The sequence below is a fragment of the Boleophthalmus pectinirostris genome, unplaced genomic scaffold (assembly GCF_026225935.1).
Source record: "Boleophthalmus pectinirostris isolate CB_2022bp ecotype Guang Dong unplaced genomic scaffold, ASM2622593v1 HiC_scaffold_10, whole genome shotgun sequence".
Taxonomy (NCBI): domain Eukaryota; kingdom Metazoa; phylum Chordata; class Actinopteri; order Gobiiformes; family Gobiidae; genus Boleophthalmus; species Boleophthalmus pectinirostris.
The window spans coordinates 22,418,147-22,434,966 of NW_026570971.1; the positions used below are offsets into that span (position 1 = coordinate 22,418,147).

At 37.1% G+C, this 16,820-nt stretch overlaps 1 protein-coding gene across 1 annotated transcript; it reads right to left on the reverse strand.

Moving 5' to 3' along the window:
• Window positions 1-2,434: 2,434 nt before the first annotated feature.
• Window positions 2,435-15,193, reverse strand: letm1 (leucine zipper-EF-hand containing transmembrane protein 1). Its single transcript, XM_055156001.1, is given in 15 exon segments — window positions 2,435-4,024; window positions 4,526-4,682; window positions 5,375-5,407; window positions 6,016-6,071; window positions 6,073-6,210; window positions 6,579-6,713; window positions 7,572-7,673; window positions 7,897-8,055; window positions 8,469-8,600; window positions 8,756-8,875; window positions 8,948-9,151; window positions 9,581-9,718; window positions 10,270-10,413; window positions 14,105-14,576; window positions 15,073-15,193. Coding segments are annotated over 14 exon segments (1,806 nt in total). The 5' UTR covers window positions 14,228-14,576; window positions 15,073-15,193; the 3' UTR covers window positions 2,435-3,859.
• Between the last annotated feature and the right edge of the window lie 1,627 nt (window positions 15,194-16,820).

Below are 16,820 nucleotides of genomic sequence, written 5' to 3' on the forward strand. Positions count from 1 at the left end.
ATTGTAAATTTGAAGACTGTTTTAAGAGCTATTGTACAATAACAAGGTACTACAGATTACATTAATGCACATAAGATCAAGCATTATGCAAATGTACAATGGGTTGCCTGATTGTTTCATATAATTTAAAAGGTGCACGATGTAACATTTTGGTTGGGGGTCTGATGACTTTAAACAGCGCTAGTCTACATTTATTCAATTACAGGTGGTTTTATAGCTCAAAAACACAGAGAAAAACAGGCGGAGGTTGCCTCCCCACAGATCTAACCTGTAACTGTCTGGTTTGGTCTCCATGAAGACAGAAATGTTTAATACCATACTGAAATATTCCAGACAAAACAGTAATATCTTCATGAAAAAAAAGTATTTTACAGACCCACCTCCAGAAAAGTTACACAATGTATCTTTAAACTGTAGCTCTTTGTTTTAATAGATAACAGTATAATGTCCTAATTTTCACTTGTAGAGTTGGACAATATGGGGTTCAGGTATACAACATTACTTTATAAAACCTATAATTTGTACAACTTCACTGTATTGACTTACATGATAATAATGTTACCTCACAACTTTTCAATGATATGCTTTGCTAAACACTATTTCTGTATTCATATGGATGGACTGACAATGAAGAAGGATTTTGTAGCATGCATCAGGGAGACTGAAAAGACTGAAAGGTGTTGGGGTGTTGGATAGGGGATGACTGCAGACAGACTGTATAAAGAAGTGCACAAAGGGAGTTTCACGTCATCCCTAGCGTTTGGCTCCAGTCAAATAAAGCTCACCATCCTAGTGACAGGAGTGAATTTGGAAGTGAAATAAAAACACCAGGATCATGTAGAGCGGGTTAATATTAACATTTTAAGAGCAAATAATGAGGCTAACTGCAGCAGTTCCAGAGAAAGGGGTGATTGGAGCCAGATTCGATGGAGTCGGAAGCGCCCCCATGAACACTTCCCATTTAGAACGCAGCAGCTAACGGGTTAACCATGTCCATTTATACAGTCTAAGTCATACAACTTATAATGGCATAAAAAGGTGCAGGAATTACCAATATTGATTGAAAATATCTGAATTGCCAAGCTTTTAACTAAATAATAATAACAGCATCAGACTTAAATTCTTAAATGTCAATTAATAACCTACAAGATCTACTTTAAATGTGTATTCCCATTTCCAAAAGCTTCCTCTTTGGTCTCTTGGGTCATTACTGCATTAAGATGAACTGGTGAACGAAACAATCAAAAGAAGCAATGACTTAAATAAGAACACAGGGGCAATAAAACAAATAAACATTTAGGAGTTTATCATTTATTCAAGATGGTTAAATTTTTACATGAACTTGTGAATGAATGAGTACCAAAATGAAAAGCTTAAATCAATATTTTGGATTAAATAAATAAGAAATAAATAGTGTGACAACCTGTAGGCATTTTAATATAGGACTCATTGTTAGCCTGAGATGAAATTTCATGCTACTGATTGGCCCTATTTGTTTGGTGATATGCCTGAAACTTTTCTGGTGGGGGGGTCCACCAAAAGCTTGTTTCTATGGAGATATTTTTACTTTGCCTGAAAGGTTTCACTGTATGACATTAAACTCACCCATGTTGCATTTATTCAATTATAGGTGCTCAAAAGTACTGCGTTCCTACACTGAGTGAGCTCACCACAGATCTGAACTGTAACTTGACAAAGATAGAAATAGATAAGTTTACTGCCATATTGTGGAACATTTTAGACAAAGCAGTAACATTTCCAAGACAAGAAGGTAGCAGACCCTGCACCACAAAGTTACATAGTTCACCTATAGCTGGTGATCCTACATATGTTCTCCCACATTTTCAGCTGCCTATTCTCCACTGTGCTACTGCATGTCACTGAGAGACAGATATCAAAATTATTTACTCCCTTTAAAGCACTTTAACTCAGCAAAACATATAGATTAATCAGCTTGCTTTGTAGCAGGCTGTGGGAGCCTTATGTCCATATGATACACGTGCCTATCTACTTGTGCCACCCTCAGTCATTCAAGTTGCGTCCCTAACTGATTGCATACATCAGTTGTTCATCTTTCTTAATTAATGACATCTTAATTGGAATATTTCAGGACGGTTTTACTTTTGATTCAAACTGGTAACACTTTCATACCTCCGCTATAAATTGAACCACTTTATGAGGAGTAAGTTTGTTTAACAGGTTATGACAAGTTAATTCATGTCAATGTCTGCTAAATCCATCTCTCCCTTATAAAACAGTTGACCAATAAAAATTAATTTCTGGGTTTTTGACTAAACTTTTGCCAAGAAAAGAAAGTATTGATTACACAAACGCTTTGGTAAATTTGATGCTGCCTTCAGTTGTAAAAAAAAATACACTCAAAGCAAGAACAGTACTGACTTAACACTGTCCAAAAATTGTATTTCCTAGTAAATATTTATAGTATGCATAAGTTTAATTATGTTTTAAATCCTTAATGAATGTAAAAGAAAGGTCATATATGTATGACCTTTACTTCACTACTTGTTCTGTGCTAATTTAACACACACACACATTCAAAAGTCGAGATTTTCAGGCTACAACAAAGTAAAAAAAAAAAAAAGTATAAAGACTGAACCTGAGGAGTACATCTCAGCCACACATTCATCCATCACTACAGTGCAAAATTAAATACAACTTTGGGACTAAAACTAACTCAACCCTCATCTGTCTATCAAAAATATTTATTGTATAACTGAATAACGAGAGTCCAGAAAAGGCCACTTTGTATATTTGTTTTAAATGTGCTCAAAACAATTACCAAAACTAAATAGAAAAGTTATAATGGCTTTGGGATCTGGATTTGAAATGATAGTGAATTTATTCTTGAGATTTTATTCTCAAAATATTCTTCAGTGCAACCTTGGCATTTCATAAAGTTAAAGTTACCTAGTAGAAATCAAAGTTACATAAATTTTGCACAAAACGTATATCAGATTTAAGTTTGTTTTAGCGTGCTTCTTGGACAGTGCATCCATATATACCGTCAAGAAGCTTAGTTACAAAATATGAATATTTAAATACAAAACTATATACTGCAAGTTTCATTCAAAGTTCAATGGCATATTTTAAGGGGTTTTTGTTTTTCGATTAGAATTTCAACAGCACATTTGCATCATATAACAGCAGCATCGCTACTGCAGACATTTCACACCTCTCCTTAACTGTTTATACTTGTGTATGTATAGCCATGGCCACTATAACAATCTGAAACACAAGCATTCTCTGGGCATTGATTGTTAGGGACTGAGGGTAGCTATTATATTTGTACAGCAAACGCAAAAACAATGACTTCTATTGGCAGCCACCATTTCTTCTACTCCTGTCTCTGTAAAAATACTGCGCTCTCAACAGAAAAACATTTAAAAATCAAAACAAAATGGATGATCAGATGACGTGGAATGGCAGAGGGAAGAGATGACGATGGTTTGACAGTTTGTGCAAAATCCAGAAATGATTTGCTCATTTCTTTGACAACATAAATGGAGGACATGTCACTTCAAGCAAATATTTTCTCTGTCAATATATATATATATATATTATATTTTCTCAACCATATTCTCAATGAATCCTCTCAAGTCTTTGTGTTGCCTGCCTTTCATAAATAATCAGTGAAATTATACAAAATATCAACATATGATACAGTTTCAGTTCAAAGTAGCTATCACATACATGGCGTTTATTATTTATTAATTCATTTTTCTGTGCGTTTCAAAGGCAATGAGCCGCTTATATTTGTCGTGAAGGAGGTACCTCACTCCACTTCCTCTTAAATTGACACTAAAGATGCCCAGTCTTTGCGTGCCGAGGTCAGAGTTCGTCAGACGTTCCTGTTGACTGCCTGCTCCTTCTCCATCTCCTTCTCCATCTTGTCTTTGGCCTTCTCCTTCTCCATCAGTTTCTCCTCCTTCTGCAGCATCACCATGATGTCAGCCACCTGGGACGTGGAGATGTCAATGTCCTCTTTGTCGATCAGCTCCACCACCTGGACACAAAACAGGAAAGAGAGTAATCACTATTTTATCTAATGGATATACCTACAGACCTACATACGAAAAGCATGTGATGTAAGTCCAAATATCAGGCACTTCACAAATAAAACATGGACAACCAAATATACGTCAGTTTATGTGGACATGGAAAGCGAATGCATAATAAAAAAATATACAGTACCAGTCTTTTTGAATCTGTGTAAAAAAAATTACAAAAAGAGTTTTGATTTGGATCATTTCTAATACAAGTACAATAAAATAAAACCTTCTTATACAGCTGTGCAATCAGCAAGATTCTCCTTTGTTTGAGATTCAAGACCCCCAAAAGAACTTATCAAAACACTGTCTACAAGAATTGTAATATAAATGTGATCTTTTAAGATTAAGATCCATTGGGGAACTATTTACACTTTTTTAACCCCCCCCTTTCATTTTTGTTAGAACTGGCTGCATTAAATTACGCCGACAGACTAAACTGCTTGAAGATGCCATACCTTGATAACATCATCAATGTCAATCTTGCCGTCCTTATTGTCGTCCAGTGCGTCGGCGATGCTCTGCAGTTTGTGTTCGGGGATGTTTTGGATCTGCCTCATGACTCCGATCAACTCATCGATGCTCACCAGATTCTCCCTGAAGGCGCAGAACAGACTGCATACAGGAGACGGTGACAGCACGGACACGGGGTAAACAGGTGGTGGAGAGTTAGAGGCAATATTAAACAAAACATGACGCTTCCCAAATCACGTCAATTCAGCTACCGAATCAGTGAAGCTTTTTGGTTAAATTATATTGTTATTACTGAAATGCATTGTGGCAGGATAAACATTGGCCAAGATCATTTTTTACTGGAATAGCTACAGTTTTGTACAACTATAATGTGTGCTTTTTGTCTGATGTATTTCTAACTCCAGCCACATATGATCAGTAAAGGTAATGGTAAATTGATTTTGTAAGGCTTTAGGATTCTCCATGTGTATTTTTATAAATCTGTGTCTTCCTACATCGATATGTTCAATGCACATTTGTGTGCAGTAATAATGTTTTGATTTTGGACAACATGCAAAAGCAAATTCAAGGCACAAGGCAACTCTCAAAATCTCTCTAGTTACAACATTAGATTCAAATCACCCCTGTGAAGATGTTAATTGGTGAAGATCACACCTCTACACAGAGGGTCAGTCCAACATTGTTATTTAGTGATCTTTCCAACCATTAACCAGTCCCAGTAACACCAAGTGTTTAGTAAACTACAATACATAAGTCTAAAGATGAATGATGTGAACAGAGAGATGCAGTGTTAGTATTAAACAGGCAAATAGCGGTAACCACGGTGATCTTACCTGGCAGCATCACTATATTTAGTAACGAACAATCTGGAAAATTGTAATATGTTTTTGTCATTTATCTGGGGAAACCTTCAGTATCTCCACCACCATTTTACATAGATAAATGAAGTATTGATGGTAAATGAAGCATACAACATAAATATAAAGAATGGCTTACATAAAATCCAAAGTTATAAAATATATGTTTTGTTTGAGATTGAAAATAAATAAATAAATGGAAAATAATTGTAATATAATATAAAATGATGTACATAAATTAATTAATTATATAAAATACATGAAAGCAACGACAACTAATCAGGAACAACATTATGACCACCTTTATATCCCAAACTAGAAACAAATGACTATCAAGTATTTCAATAGTTTTTGATAATCCATGCTCTACAATTGATGTTACAAGAGCTAATCCATTGTGCACAGTAACAAGTTGCTCTGATCAAGTGTTCCAGCAATCACAATTTAACTGTTGTCAACCTCACTCTAAACTCTTTCTCCTGCTTCTCACACATCAAGTTTATTATGAGGTTTGAATAATAAGTATTCTTCACTTTACTCATCAGTGATCATAACATAATCCCTGATCAATGTGGAGCTTAATTTTAGATAGATGTTTTTGAATGTGGTGGTCTTACCCGACTGGGGGGGTGGAGCCTGTGTCCATCTGTCCATCCAGAATGACCTTATCTTTCCTCGAGCTCTCCGATGATTTTGTCGATTCGTCCAATCATTCGGTTCACTCTCTTTGACAGACGCTGACTGGCCTTAGACTCCTCCACAGCCTTCTCCTGTCCTGACTTGGAGAGCTCCTTCTTTATCTCCTCCAGGTCCTATGAGAAAACATAACTTTAATATGAGGCTTAACTTCCCAAGGGAAACATGTTTGATATTACCACGTTGTTCATATTTGTATTTGAATATCAGTCACACCATTTTATTTTGACAAACTGAAAATGTGATGCATTTCACTGTTTTGGATGTAACTAAGGCAAATGGTTATATGAAATTTGTATGAAATTGATATATCTAGTAGTTTCATAGAGCAGTTGCAATTCTTTAATGTATAATCTCCACGAATTGTTTTAAATAAAACTGAATAAGATTCAAATATGTACCGCTTGTGCCACCTTAGTATCAGTAGAAACCTGTGCGAAACCCTGATAACACTATTGTCCCTACATAATGCAATATCAGTCACCTCGTTGTATTCTTGAACATCATCTTTCAGCTCCTCCAGCTCTTCTTTCTCCAGAGTCAACAGACGCTTCTGCTCCTTCAGTTTTGTACAGGCATCACTCAAAAGGTCAATCTCCTCTTTGGTGATTTCCTCATCCTACAATAACAACAACATTCAAAATTCAAATACACAATTTGGTACCAAACCACAACACAGGCACACTGCACTGGAACACATCACAACACGGGCTGCAACATTTATGGAGCCTCAAAACCTATAACTGTGAGGGAAAGGCTGACTCAAAGGAACCATGAGGTAAGAAAATATCAAACTCACATTTCATTGATAAGTATGTGCAAATAATCCAGAATTAGTCATTAACATACTCTAGTTGTGACTTTGGTTAAACAAAGCAGACTTCTCATGTAGGAAGCCAATACAGAGTGTCTCTCCGTAAATCCTACTTTATTCTTCTGGTCTGTTTTCCATCCAATATGAGAACATGCAAACACAGACTTAAAGCATTTTATGACCTGCTTGAATCTGCTCAGCATCAACTGTCACTTCATTACAGAAATAAAACTTTATTTTGTTCCCTTCCATTTAGAGACGCCTTAGGTTTTAGTAAGTCCTAGTCTATGATGAAATTTTAGAGTAAACAATAGCCTGGATTAGATGCAGGGGCTGTTAGGATCACTTGTGGAGGAGCTCTGAGGATAGGCCAGGGAGATTTTGTACACGGGGGAAAAACGGTGGTTTGGAGGAGAGAGGCAGGTTTATTTCTGACCTGGAAGCGAAGGTGAAAAGTATGCCACTGTTCGTACTGTAATGCCATTAGGAAGAAAATTCAAATGGTTATGGTCTTTGTGTGCATTGCATGTTGGTTATATGAAAACACAAGAGATGAATTCACTTCACATTATGCCTTAGTATCGAAATAAAAAAAAAAATGAAACCAAGATAATAATAGGGCACAAAAACAAATTTAAGCCTCTATAATATAAAATGAATTACCTTTAGGCCTTCTACAACAGGAGCAGTGTCTCTCAGGATCTCTGAACGAGCAGAAACTTCTGCATTGGACTTAATTAGATTTTCTTCAAGATCAAGTTCATCCTGCCATAAAAACACAAAAAGATATCAGGATTTTACAAAATGCAACCATCTTCTGTACATGTATGTGCCATTATTTTATCCCTTTCCATTAATTCATAAACTAGAGAAAGTAAAACCACCAGACAAGTATAGTAGATGTTAGAAAATGGATTATAATATGACCAGTGAATAGTCAAATCCCATTATTCCTCTCTAATATTCCTGATAGTGTTGCCGTAGTTACCTTTGCCGCCTTCTCCGCAGCATCGGCGATTCGTTCCATCTCCCGCTCCTTGTTGTCCTGACGAATGGCAGCCTCCTCCTTCAGGGTGGTCTCCACTTTGGTTTTATTGTCCACTTTAGAAAGCTCCATCTCTGCCGCCATTAGCTGTGCCTCCTTTGTCTGCGAATACAATGATGAAGGAGATTAGTCATTTTGTGTTCTGCCTGTTCATAATGACAGGTAGCTCTAAGATAGTCTTGCATTCATTTAATTGGTTTATTCTATTTTCTTCTAAATGCCTATGTTTTGTCCAAGTTTAGACCTGGTTTGGAGCCATTTTTCATAGAGCTAATTTTGTCATTATTTAGTATGGGATCATTTCAAAGTATAACTCAACTCAAAACAGTGTTATCTAGATCTACTAAATTTGAGATTTTGAGCAGATTGTGGCATAAATTGCAACCTATAGTAAGGCTTTTCTCTGTAGACACTTTTAGACTCAAGTTACCATCTCGACTAAGTAATGAGTGAAAGGCCAATATTTGTTAAGAAAAAAAGGTTATAACAGCTCTAATACATATAGTTATACATACCACGATCTCTGGAAGGGTCTGTAGAGTTGTTTTGAGTTGGTCAGCTGGGGACAGTGTGTCTGGGAGGTACATGGCCCGAGACAGCAATAACAGAGATGTAGGAATCTGCTGGTTCAAGTGCAACTCCAGCCACTGTGAAAGGTAGGAAACAATCATACATTCAATCTAATGTAAGTAATACAGAACTGAGGCTAAAGAATTATCATACAATGTATAAAGTAAAGTAACACATTTTCATGAGTTAAAACTGTTAAAGCTATAAGTAAAGTTTTTGTCTGTTGTTTTACCTGGCTGAGCTGTTCCCTCAGTCTCTCCTCTGTGACTCCCAAAGACCTCATGCCTCGGACACGGCACGCTGCTTGGACCTCGTTCACGTTCAAACTCGCCACTCCCTCCTCTGCAATCAGCTGGAAAGAAAAAGTACTTTTAACACACCAAATATATTGAACAAAAAGACAGCAAGGAGACAGAAATTGTACCTTATCATCAGCGCGTATGGCTCTAAGCTTCATAATGAGTTGAAATCGGAGAAAGTTGTTGGTGCCAATGGACTGTAGCTCCAGAAGGCGGCAGAGGGCCACGAGCTGAGGTCGTGTCAGGTTATCCAGGGTAAGTTCATCCTCAAAGAGTTTGGAGAAACGGATGATCTGCTCGTTACTGGGACGCTCGCCAGAGTCACGGATCTATCAGCAAAGAAAATGTCAAAATATATTTTTCCTTCTTTTTCTGCACCCTGAAAAGACAATTTGGACTTGGCCTGATGTATGCATTTTCAAACAAAACAATGGAATAATGGAAAGCACTTTTTCCTAATTCAAAAGATATTCTTATAAATTGTTAATTGCAATAGCAACGGTCCTAATTTCTCATCATTCTGAAACCCATGAATAGAGTATACAGTATAATTATATAATTAATATAGTTACAGTATAATTTAACGCATAGGAACAATATAGATACAAGCCAATCAATCCACATTTTTGTTGGCAAAATAACTTGTCAAAGAATGACCTCCATTTGTCTTTGTTTAAAATTACTAAATGAAACCACAGTTCACCATCTTCACCACTAGATGGTCCCAGTACCCAAGTATTAGCCATGACTCAACTGACCTTCTGGAAAAACGTGGAAAACTCTTCAGTTACAGTTCCTTGTGCCACCTTGTTCCTCAGAGCAATTTCCTCGATGGTGTCCTGCAAGAACTTAGCCATCTCTAGTTTCACCCTCAGCTCCTTCTTCAATCTTTCTTCCTGTAAATATAGAAAACACATTTGTTTAAAAAGGTAGTACTATAGCTTGGTGATTCTAAAAATAACTACAGAAGAGTAATTTACAGTAAAGCTGTGGCACTATCACATCCCTTATTAAAATAGACAACAGAGTAATAGGATTAACCGTAAACCTTTAACCTAAGCTTTCTATATAAGAGAGGTTTCCTTTAAAGAGTAATTGATTAATCCTTATAAGAAGAAATATGATCAGAAAATAAAAATAGCAAAGCTGCTATGAGAGAATAGGGTTTCAAATTGAAAAAGTAAGAAATAAATTCAAATGAATGTAACATTAATTAATAAAGAAAGTTATAGTTATTTAAACTGGAGACAGTTGTGTCCATTTTCACAAGCATTTTTCAAACTGCTTTATCAATGTCAAGTATGTGGCCCATCATTTCTGCCAATACCTTTGTAATGTAGTTTGGGTGGTTTATTCTCAATCAGCAAACTGTCTCCCATTTATGTTAACAAGTGCACCAGCAAACTATCTGATGAGTGATTGGGTGCTTTGTGCTCCCGTGAAGTACCTTCTTCGACTGAGTCTCAAAGGTGGACGGCAGCATGTTGGGGAAGAGTTTAAGAGCGACAGGAAGCAGGAACTCCATAAAAGGAACGATGATGAAAACCAGGAAGGGGAGCAGCCTGAAGACGTCTGCACATGTTCTGAGAAACTGAAGACAGAATCAGAAACACTGTCAGTATGCATGTGAGATTACTGCAGACTCTAAAACCTGATATCCTGGATGCATTGTGGTGTTACTGCCTTAGTTTTCTGCTGCTGGAACAAAACAAAAGCAGTATTTTTTTGTGAGGGCAAAATTGTAAAAGAAACTGCACAATGAATATATTATTATTGTGTGTTCTTGTGGGAATTGTATCTCACACAACCCCTACTGATTATTACAGATTTTCAACTTTGTTTTCTTGTTTCCTAGAGTTTTAGTAATAGCATCTGGTATTGTAGTTCATTCATTCACACCTAGAGGGCCGTAGTGAGTATAAAAACCTGCCTGGACCCCATCTTCCTTTGTCCCTGTACAATCACTGCATACATACAATCGCTCTAATAACAGTTCCCAGAGTCAGCACTACAGCCCTGCTCCTGGTGCATAGAGCACAAGCTACAGAAAACTCCTAATTCAATGCCTTTTAGTTACCTCCCATACAACCCCTAAATACTACAGCTCGTACTGTCCAATGCACAGTGACGCCCTGAACGGAACAGAGGGTCCAGAAAACATGCCCCAGGGCCAGAAGGGCAAAGGATTTAAACCGGTACAAGAGAAAAGCCCTTTGTCCTCTGGCCTATTGACATGTATATCATTACCCCTGCCCTACATCAAAGTTTGGGGGAGGTGTAGCTCTAAAGTATTGTAATGTGAAGGAGGGAGATTAAGGAGGCAAACTGTGCAGGTTGAAGTGAATATGGGAGCAGAGGATGGGGTTTGGGACAAAGCTCAGAGGGAGTCAGGCGCATGTGAAAAGATGGAGAAAGGAGCCAGGGCTTAATGCAGGGGGTGAGAGATTGCAGAAGCATTTTACAGTTGCCTGTAAGTGTGCTATATTTGTTTATTAACTCACTAAAGTGCCTCAAGTGATTTGAAACCATCTCAGTCCATTAGAAAGAAGTAGGACTAGAAAGAAGTAGGGCTGCACAATATATCACAATTAAATCAGAATTACTAAATTTGAGTCGACAAAGTTACCGAACTGCAAAAATCTTCTTGTGCCTGCAGCTTAGGCCTCTACAAAAGTTCTGAAATGCACAGTTTTCTTGTACTAATTTATTTGTTTATATCAGAAGCATACTTTTAAAACTCTCAAATTTAATTGCAATTCTTTATTTTTTCAAAAGCATTGTTTTTTTAATTGTTTAAATGTTTGAAGTACGCTGCATGTGCACCCACATTTGTTTCCCCCAACCCCCAAGAGTATAAGAGCACAGCAAAAAGATCAAACAACTAGCTACATTTTTCAATATGGTCAACAATCCACTTGACAGTAGTGCTCTACATTTCCAACAGCATTTTTAAAAGTTAAATGCTGCAGGTAATGAGTGTACTAGACCTGAATGTTCACACTCAAGTGTTAAGTCTACTGTAGCTCCAGGGCTCAGACATCTTTATATAATAGGAAACACTGGGGTCATATATGTCTGTTTTTACAGGTTTTGTAAGAAAGAGTTACATCACGCCCTCAGAAAGTGTGCAGTCTCATTGTCCCACAAAGAGGCCCCACCTGCTCTGTGTGTGTGTACTTTGTATAATACCTGTAGGTCAGAGGTGGGAAAGACTGGTACTGTAATTTTAGAAAATAAATAGCAGATATAATATAATCATAAATAATCATATATATTACTTGCAGAACAAAATTATTCAAAAGGAACATTTCAAAACAAAATGCTGGCAAGTTCTGTTATTTTTATGTATTTTAAAAATCGCACATGTTGGAATATATAATCAAACATGATAAACTGTATGTTTAGTTTAATTAAACAGTTTTATATTAACAGAAAGCTCCAACCCATAGGCAACATTTTACGCTGAGAAAGTACTATTTTGTAGTATTTTGTAATTCTTGTATGATTTATGATTAATAGCACAGTAGTCCTACACCAGTGTAATTTGAAGTTTAGTCTCAAAGATAAGCATGACTTTGATTTTTTGTAGCAGCTCTACTAGTACGTTTATATCACTCAGCACCAAAATGACAACCTGAAAATGCCATTGGAAAAAGGAATTTGAGCAGCTATGTATACAGTGTTAGTTTTGGTGTACTTTTTTGCTCTAAAAGCCATGTCAGAAAAAATCAATCTTTCTTGTCTAGCAGCCTGTCTATCATGCCCCAAGTCTAGCCCACAAAAGAGCAGAGCTGGCCCTGTCCCGAACCAGGATCTATGGTTGGATCTTGACCTGGACTAACCCTGGAGCTCCTCTCTCAGCATGGCACCTGTATCTCAGATTACAGAAGCACACTCCAGATTTGTATCCAAATAAACGGTATCAAGACAGGCCACACTACAGCACAATGAGCCCCACAGAGATATCACTACCCTAACACGTCAAATATCAAATAAGCTAGCTACAAAAATATTATCACCTAAGTCTCAATACAGCCTTACCAGAATTACTATTTTAAAACGATACCTTACAGAATGAATGCAGGGCACTTTAATTATTTACAGCTTCAAACTATAGCTTATGTGTTATGCTAAACTAATTTAATGTGAGTTTATTTTTTATTTTTTTTATGTTTTTTCAAGAGTAGTAAATCAAAAATGTATCCAATTCATGTAAAAGTTGTCCTGTGGTTACAATACATAACATTAAATCAAACTTCCCTAAAAGTCATTAGGCCATTAGACCACACAAAAACATTCTGTTAGCTTGAAATTAGCAGGACCCTCCACATGACTTTTGAATGTATCCTTTGAGTCCACCATTCCCTGACCTTTGTACCGAGCTTTTGCTGTATAAATGGACTATTATTAGTGACACTTATTAGTGACATTACTCAGTTTCTTAAAAGGTTTAATTGATTTATAATTGATTAATTGACAATTTTACAAAGGAATGTAAATAGTTGACCTTCTCTTTTGAAATCACTTCAATAACCTGCTTATCAAGTCAACATAGGTCTGGGGTAAAGAGGTTTAGAAGGATCTCCTAGAGAGTAAACAGTCAGTGTGCATCCAGTTTCTCTAATTAATCTCATTAGGTCTGACAGACTGAGGATTAAACACTCAGGAACAAGACATCTGCCCCGTCTGACTGGAGCCCTGTGACTGCAGCCCTAACCCTGTGATCTCAGATGTTCAGGTAGATGGGGAGCAGCATCTGTGGAGTTACCGGTAGTTTTATTATATGCTCAGGATTTCATCCATCCATCTGCAAAATCCCAGGTTTGCCGTATACCAGATTAACTACAAATACATTTAAGATTTGAAGTACTACAATTTTAGCGACAATTTAAGACCATGATAGTATGACAGAAATCAAACTTTTTACTGAAATTTTGAGAATATTTAATTTCTTATGCAACTCTCATTTAGACACACACCCATATGTTTGTGTATATGTATGTATGTAAATATGGGAAATTATACCTACTAATAAACCTACTTACTCTTCTAGAGTAACAAATGCATAATAGAGGATTTTTGTTTTGGTTTTGCAAAAAGCATTACACTTTATGTTCAAAATTGCACAGATGTTATAATTTAGCAATAACATAGTAAAAAAGGAAGAAAGATAGACAATGTTGTAGTCGTCTTCTCAACACGCAGCATGCAATATAACTGAAATGAGCTCAACGTTGATAAAATTACTTCATTAACCACCATCCTCTCCCTCTCCCACTCACCTGTCTCCTCTCTCTGCGGGACAGGGGGTGTCCATTCAGCACCCTCCACAGCATTCGTCCTGCGATGGTGGTGTCGACCCACAGGAGCCTAAATCCATGATAGTAATGTTTAATCTCATCCATGACCCTCTGTCTTATCGTCCGTCTGACCGGTTCTGCATCCAAAGTGGGGCTGTACACGGGACCCCCTTCCTCTAACTTCTTCTTCTCTTTTAAAGTTCGTAGAGACTTTTCCACTTTGGAGTCATCCCACCTCCTGCACGACGTGTGGACCCATCGCACACCACAGATGCCCCTTGTTTGTGCTATTGTCCACGGGGGAGAAGTGACAGAGGGCTGGGGGTATGAAGGGACCAGAGCACAGAAAAACTGAGAGTCCAGGCTTTGGGGCTGTACAGAGGAGTCTGAGGAGAGGCGAGTCGGACCAAAGGCAGACAGTTGAGACAGGACGCTGAATCTGTGACCATCCAACCTGATCAAACATGGAAGAAATTTTGTTACTTATCGCAAACAGGACATAGTTAAGATAACATTTAAAAAGTTCACATTTCTCTGAAAGTGTCTGCCATCAACTTGTCTCCATAAAGATGTTATTATTTTGCCTTGAATGTTCCACAGTATGGCATTAAATCTCCATAAGAGTCAAGTAGGTGTAGCTACCACCAGGCTAAGTGAAAGGTCAAACTTATTTGTTTGTCAAGACATTTTTGCAATAAAAACACCTGTAATTAAATAAATGCAAGTTAGAAAAGTATAATGCCATACAAACTGAATATCTTAAATAATTATCATCTAAATCTACAACTCTATTGTAGTTTAGATTAGAAACTACTATCCTCTGTTGTACTATATTTTAGATAATAGCCCAATATTCTATTCATTCTTCAGGTTATTTACAACAGAGTATGTAAGACTTCTGTATTCATATATGAATTCAAACATAAAAATGTATTTCAGATAGTTCTTACTTTTGACTGGAGAGTCTGACAGTTGCACATTTCAAACAAGTACCATCTTGTAGCTTCTCTGAAAGAAAAAAAAAACACACACACACAAAAAAAACATGAGCTATGTTCCTAGAAGGAGGGAAACAATATATAAAAAATTAGCTCAAAATTGATTTAGTCTGATTCTACAAAGAACTGCCCATGTTGAAACTTGCAAATACAGGGTGTGTCAGCTTAAAAGATATATTATGTAATACAATTTATGACTTCAACATATAACAACAACAATAATACTTTCTGAGAATATCTTTTCACAGAAGTATTATCCAAGTTCTACAATGTCACAATTTTAATTAGGTAAACACCAACATTAAATAAAAAGTTCATTAAATAAAAAGATTAGTAATAGTCAAGCAATTACTCAATGATGATTGCAGAGATTATTGTGGGAAGGCATGTTCTAACGAGAGTCCGACCGATATATCGGTTGGCCGATATTATCGGCTGATATGGGCAACTTTAGGCATATCGGCTATCGGCCGATATGCTGATATGCTGCTGATAGGGGCCGATATTTCACGTGGGCATGTTATACCTCGTTATAAAGCTTAGACTCTCTACATTCTGTTCATTTAATCCAATTTACAGACAGATAAATGTCCTAATATGTGGCTCCACATCAGTATTTATCTACGGAGTCATTTGTCTGTGTGTGCCCGTATTGTCCCTGAACACACCAGAGAGTCGCGTCACTCACGTGTGTTTGTTTACACCTGCAGACACAGATCCAAACACTGAGATTATATTCTTTTTACGGACAATCGGTTTGAGTCTGGATTAAAAGCACATTTATTAGTGCAGATTTGTGATGTGAGGAGGAGCCTGTATGAGCGGTGAGTGTTGGAAATATGTCGACTCTGAAGCTAGTTTTTGTCATTTGTTATGGGTTAGCTGCTGTAGCTCATGCACATAAACAGACTGTTTTCTATTGGTCTGTTCTAAAGTGACTATATTGGCCGTATATTTGCTACTGGACCTGCACTGATATGTAAATGAGCTGTGAATAGAGGTGTGAATTATGACATTTGCGCATATAATTAATTACCGCGGCGCACACGTATTTACGGCTAAAGGCTAATAGCGCTACTTTCTTTACTAGTTATGGGTCCGTCGCGAACGAAATGACTCTTAGAGCCGGCTCTTTGAAGGGAACGACAGGAGCCTGATCCTTATTGGGAGCCGTGTTTTCTCTTTCTCTCACTTTTTTTCTCTTCACGCCGCGTGCAGACTCGTGGTTTGACAGCGGCTGCGGCTAAAAACGAGACTGAGAAATTTGCGTGTACGTAGGATTAAAAAAAACAAACAAACAAACAAAAAACGAGCATATTTGACTGTAGTTTAGCATAAAATAAATAAGTCCCGGTTTAGTCGTTTTTCAGTCCTGATTCAGTCCTGCTTGCAACAAAACAATCTGAAGAGCCACTTGGGAGCCAAAAGAACCAGCAGCTTTTAGTGAGCCGAGCCAAAAGAGCCGGTTCTCTAAAAAGAACTGGAATACCCATCACTAGTGTCTAGAATGTGATGCAAAAATGCCATTAAGCCAACCTACTGTCTGTAAATATGATGTAAAGAGGCAGAATAACAATAAATGTTGCCTAAATAAACCCAATTTAAAATCCACCAGCGCCAAACCTAAGTTTTTTAAACAGTTCAACATTTACAGTGAATTTTTACATCACTAAATATATCGGCGATTATATCGGCTATCG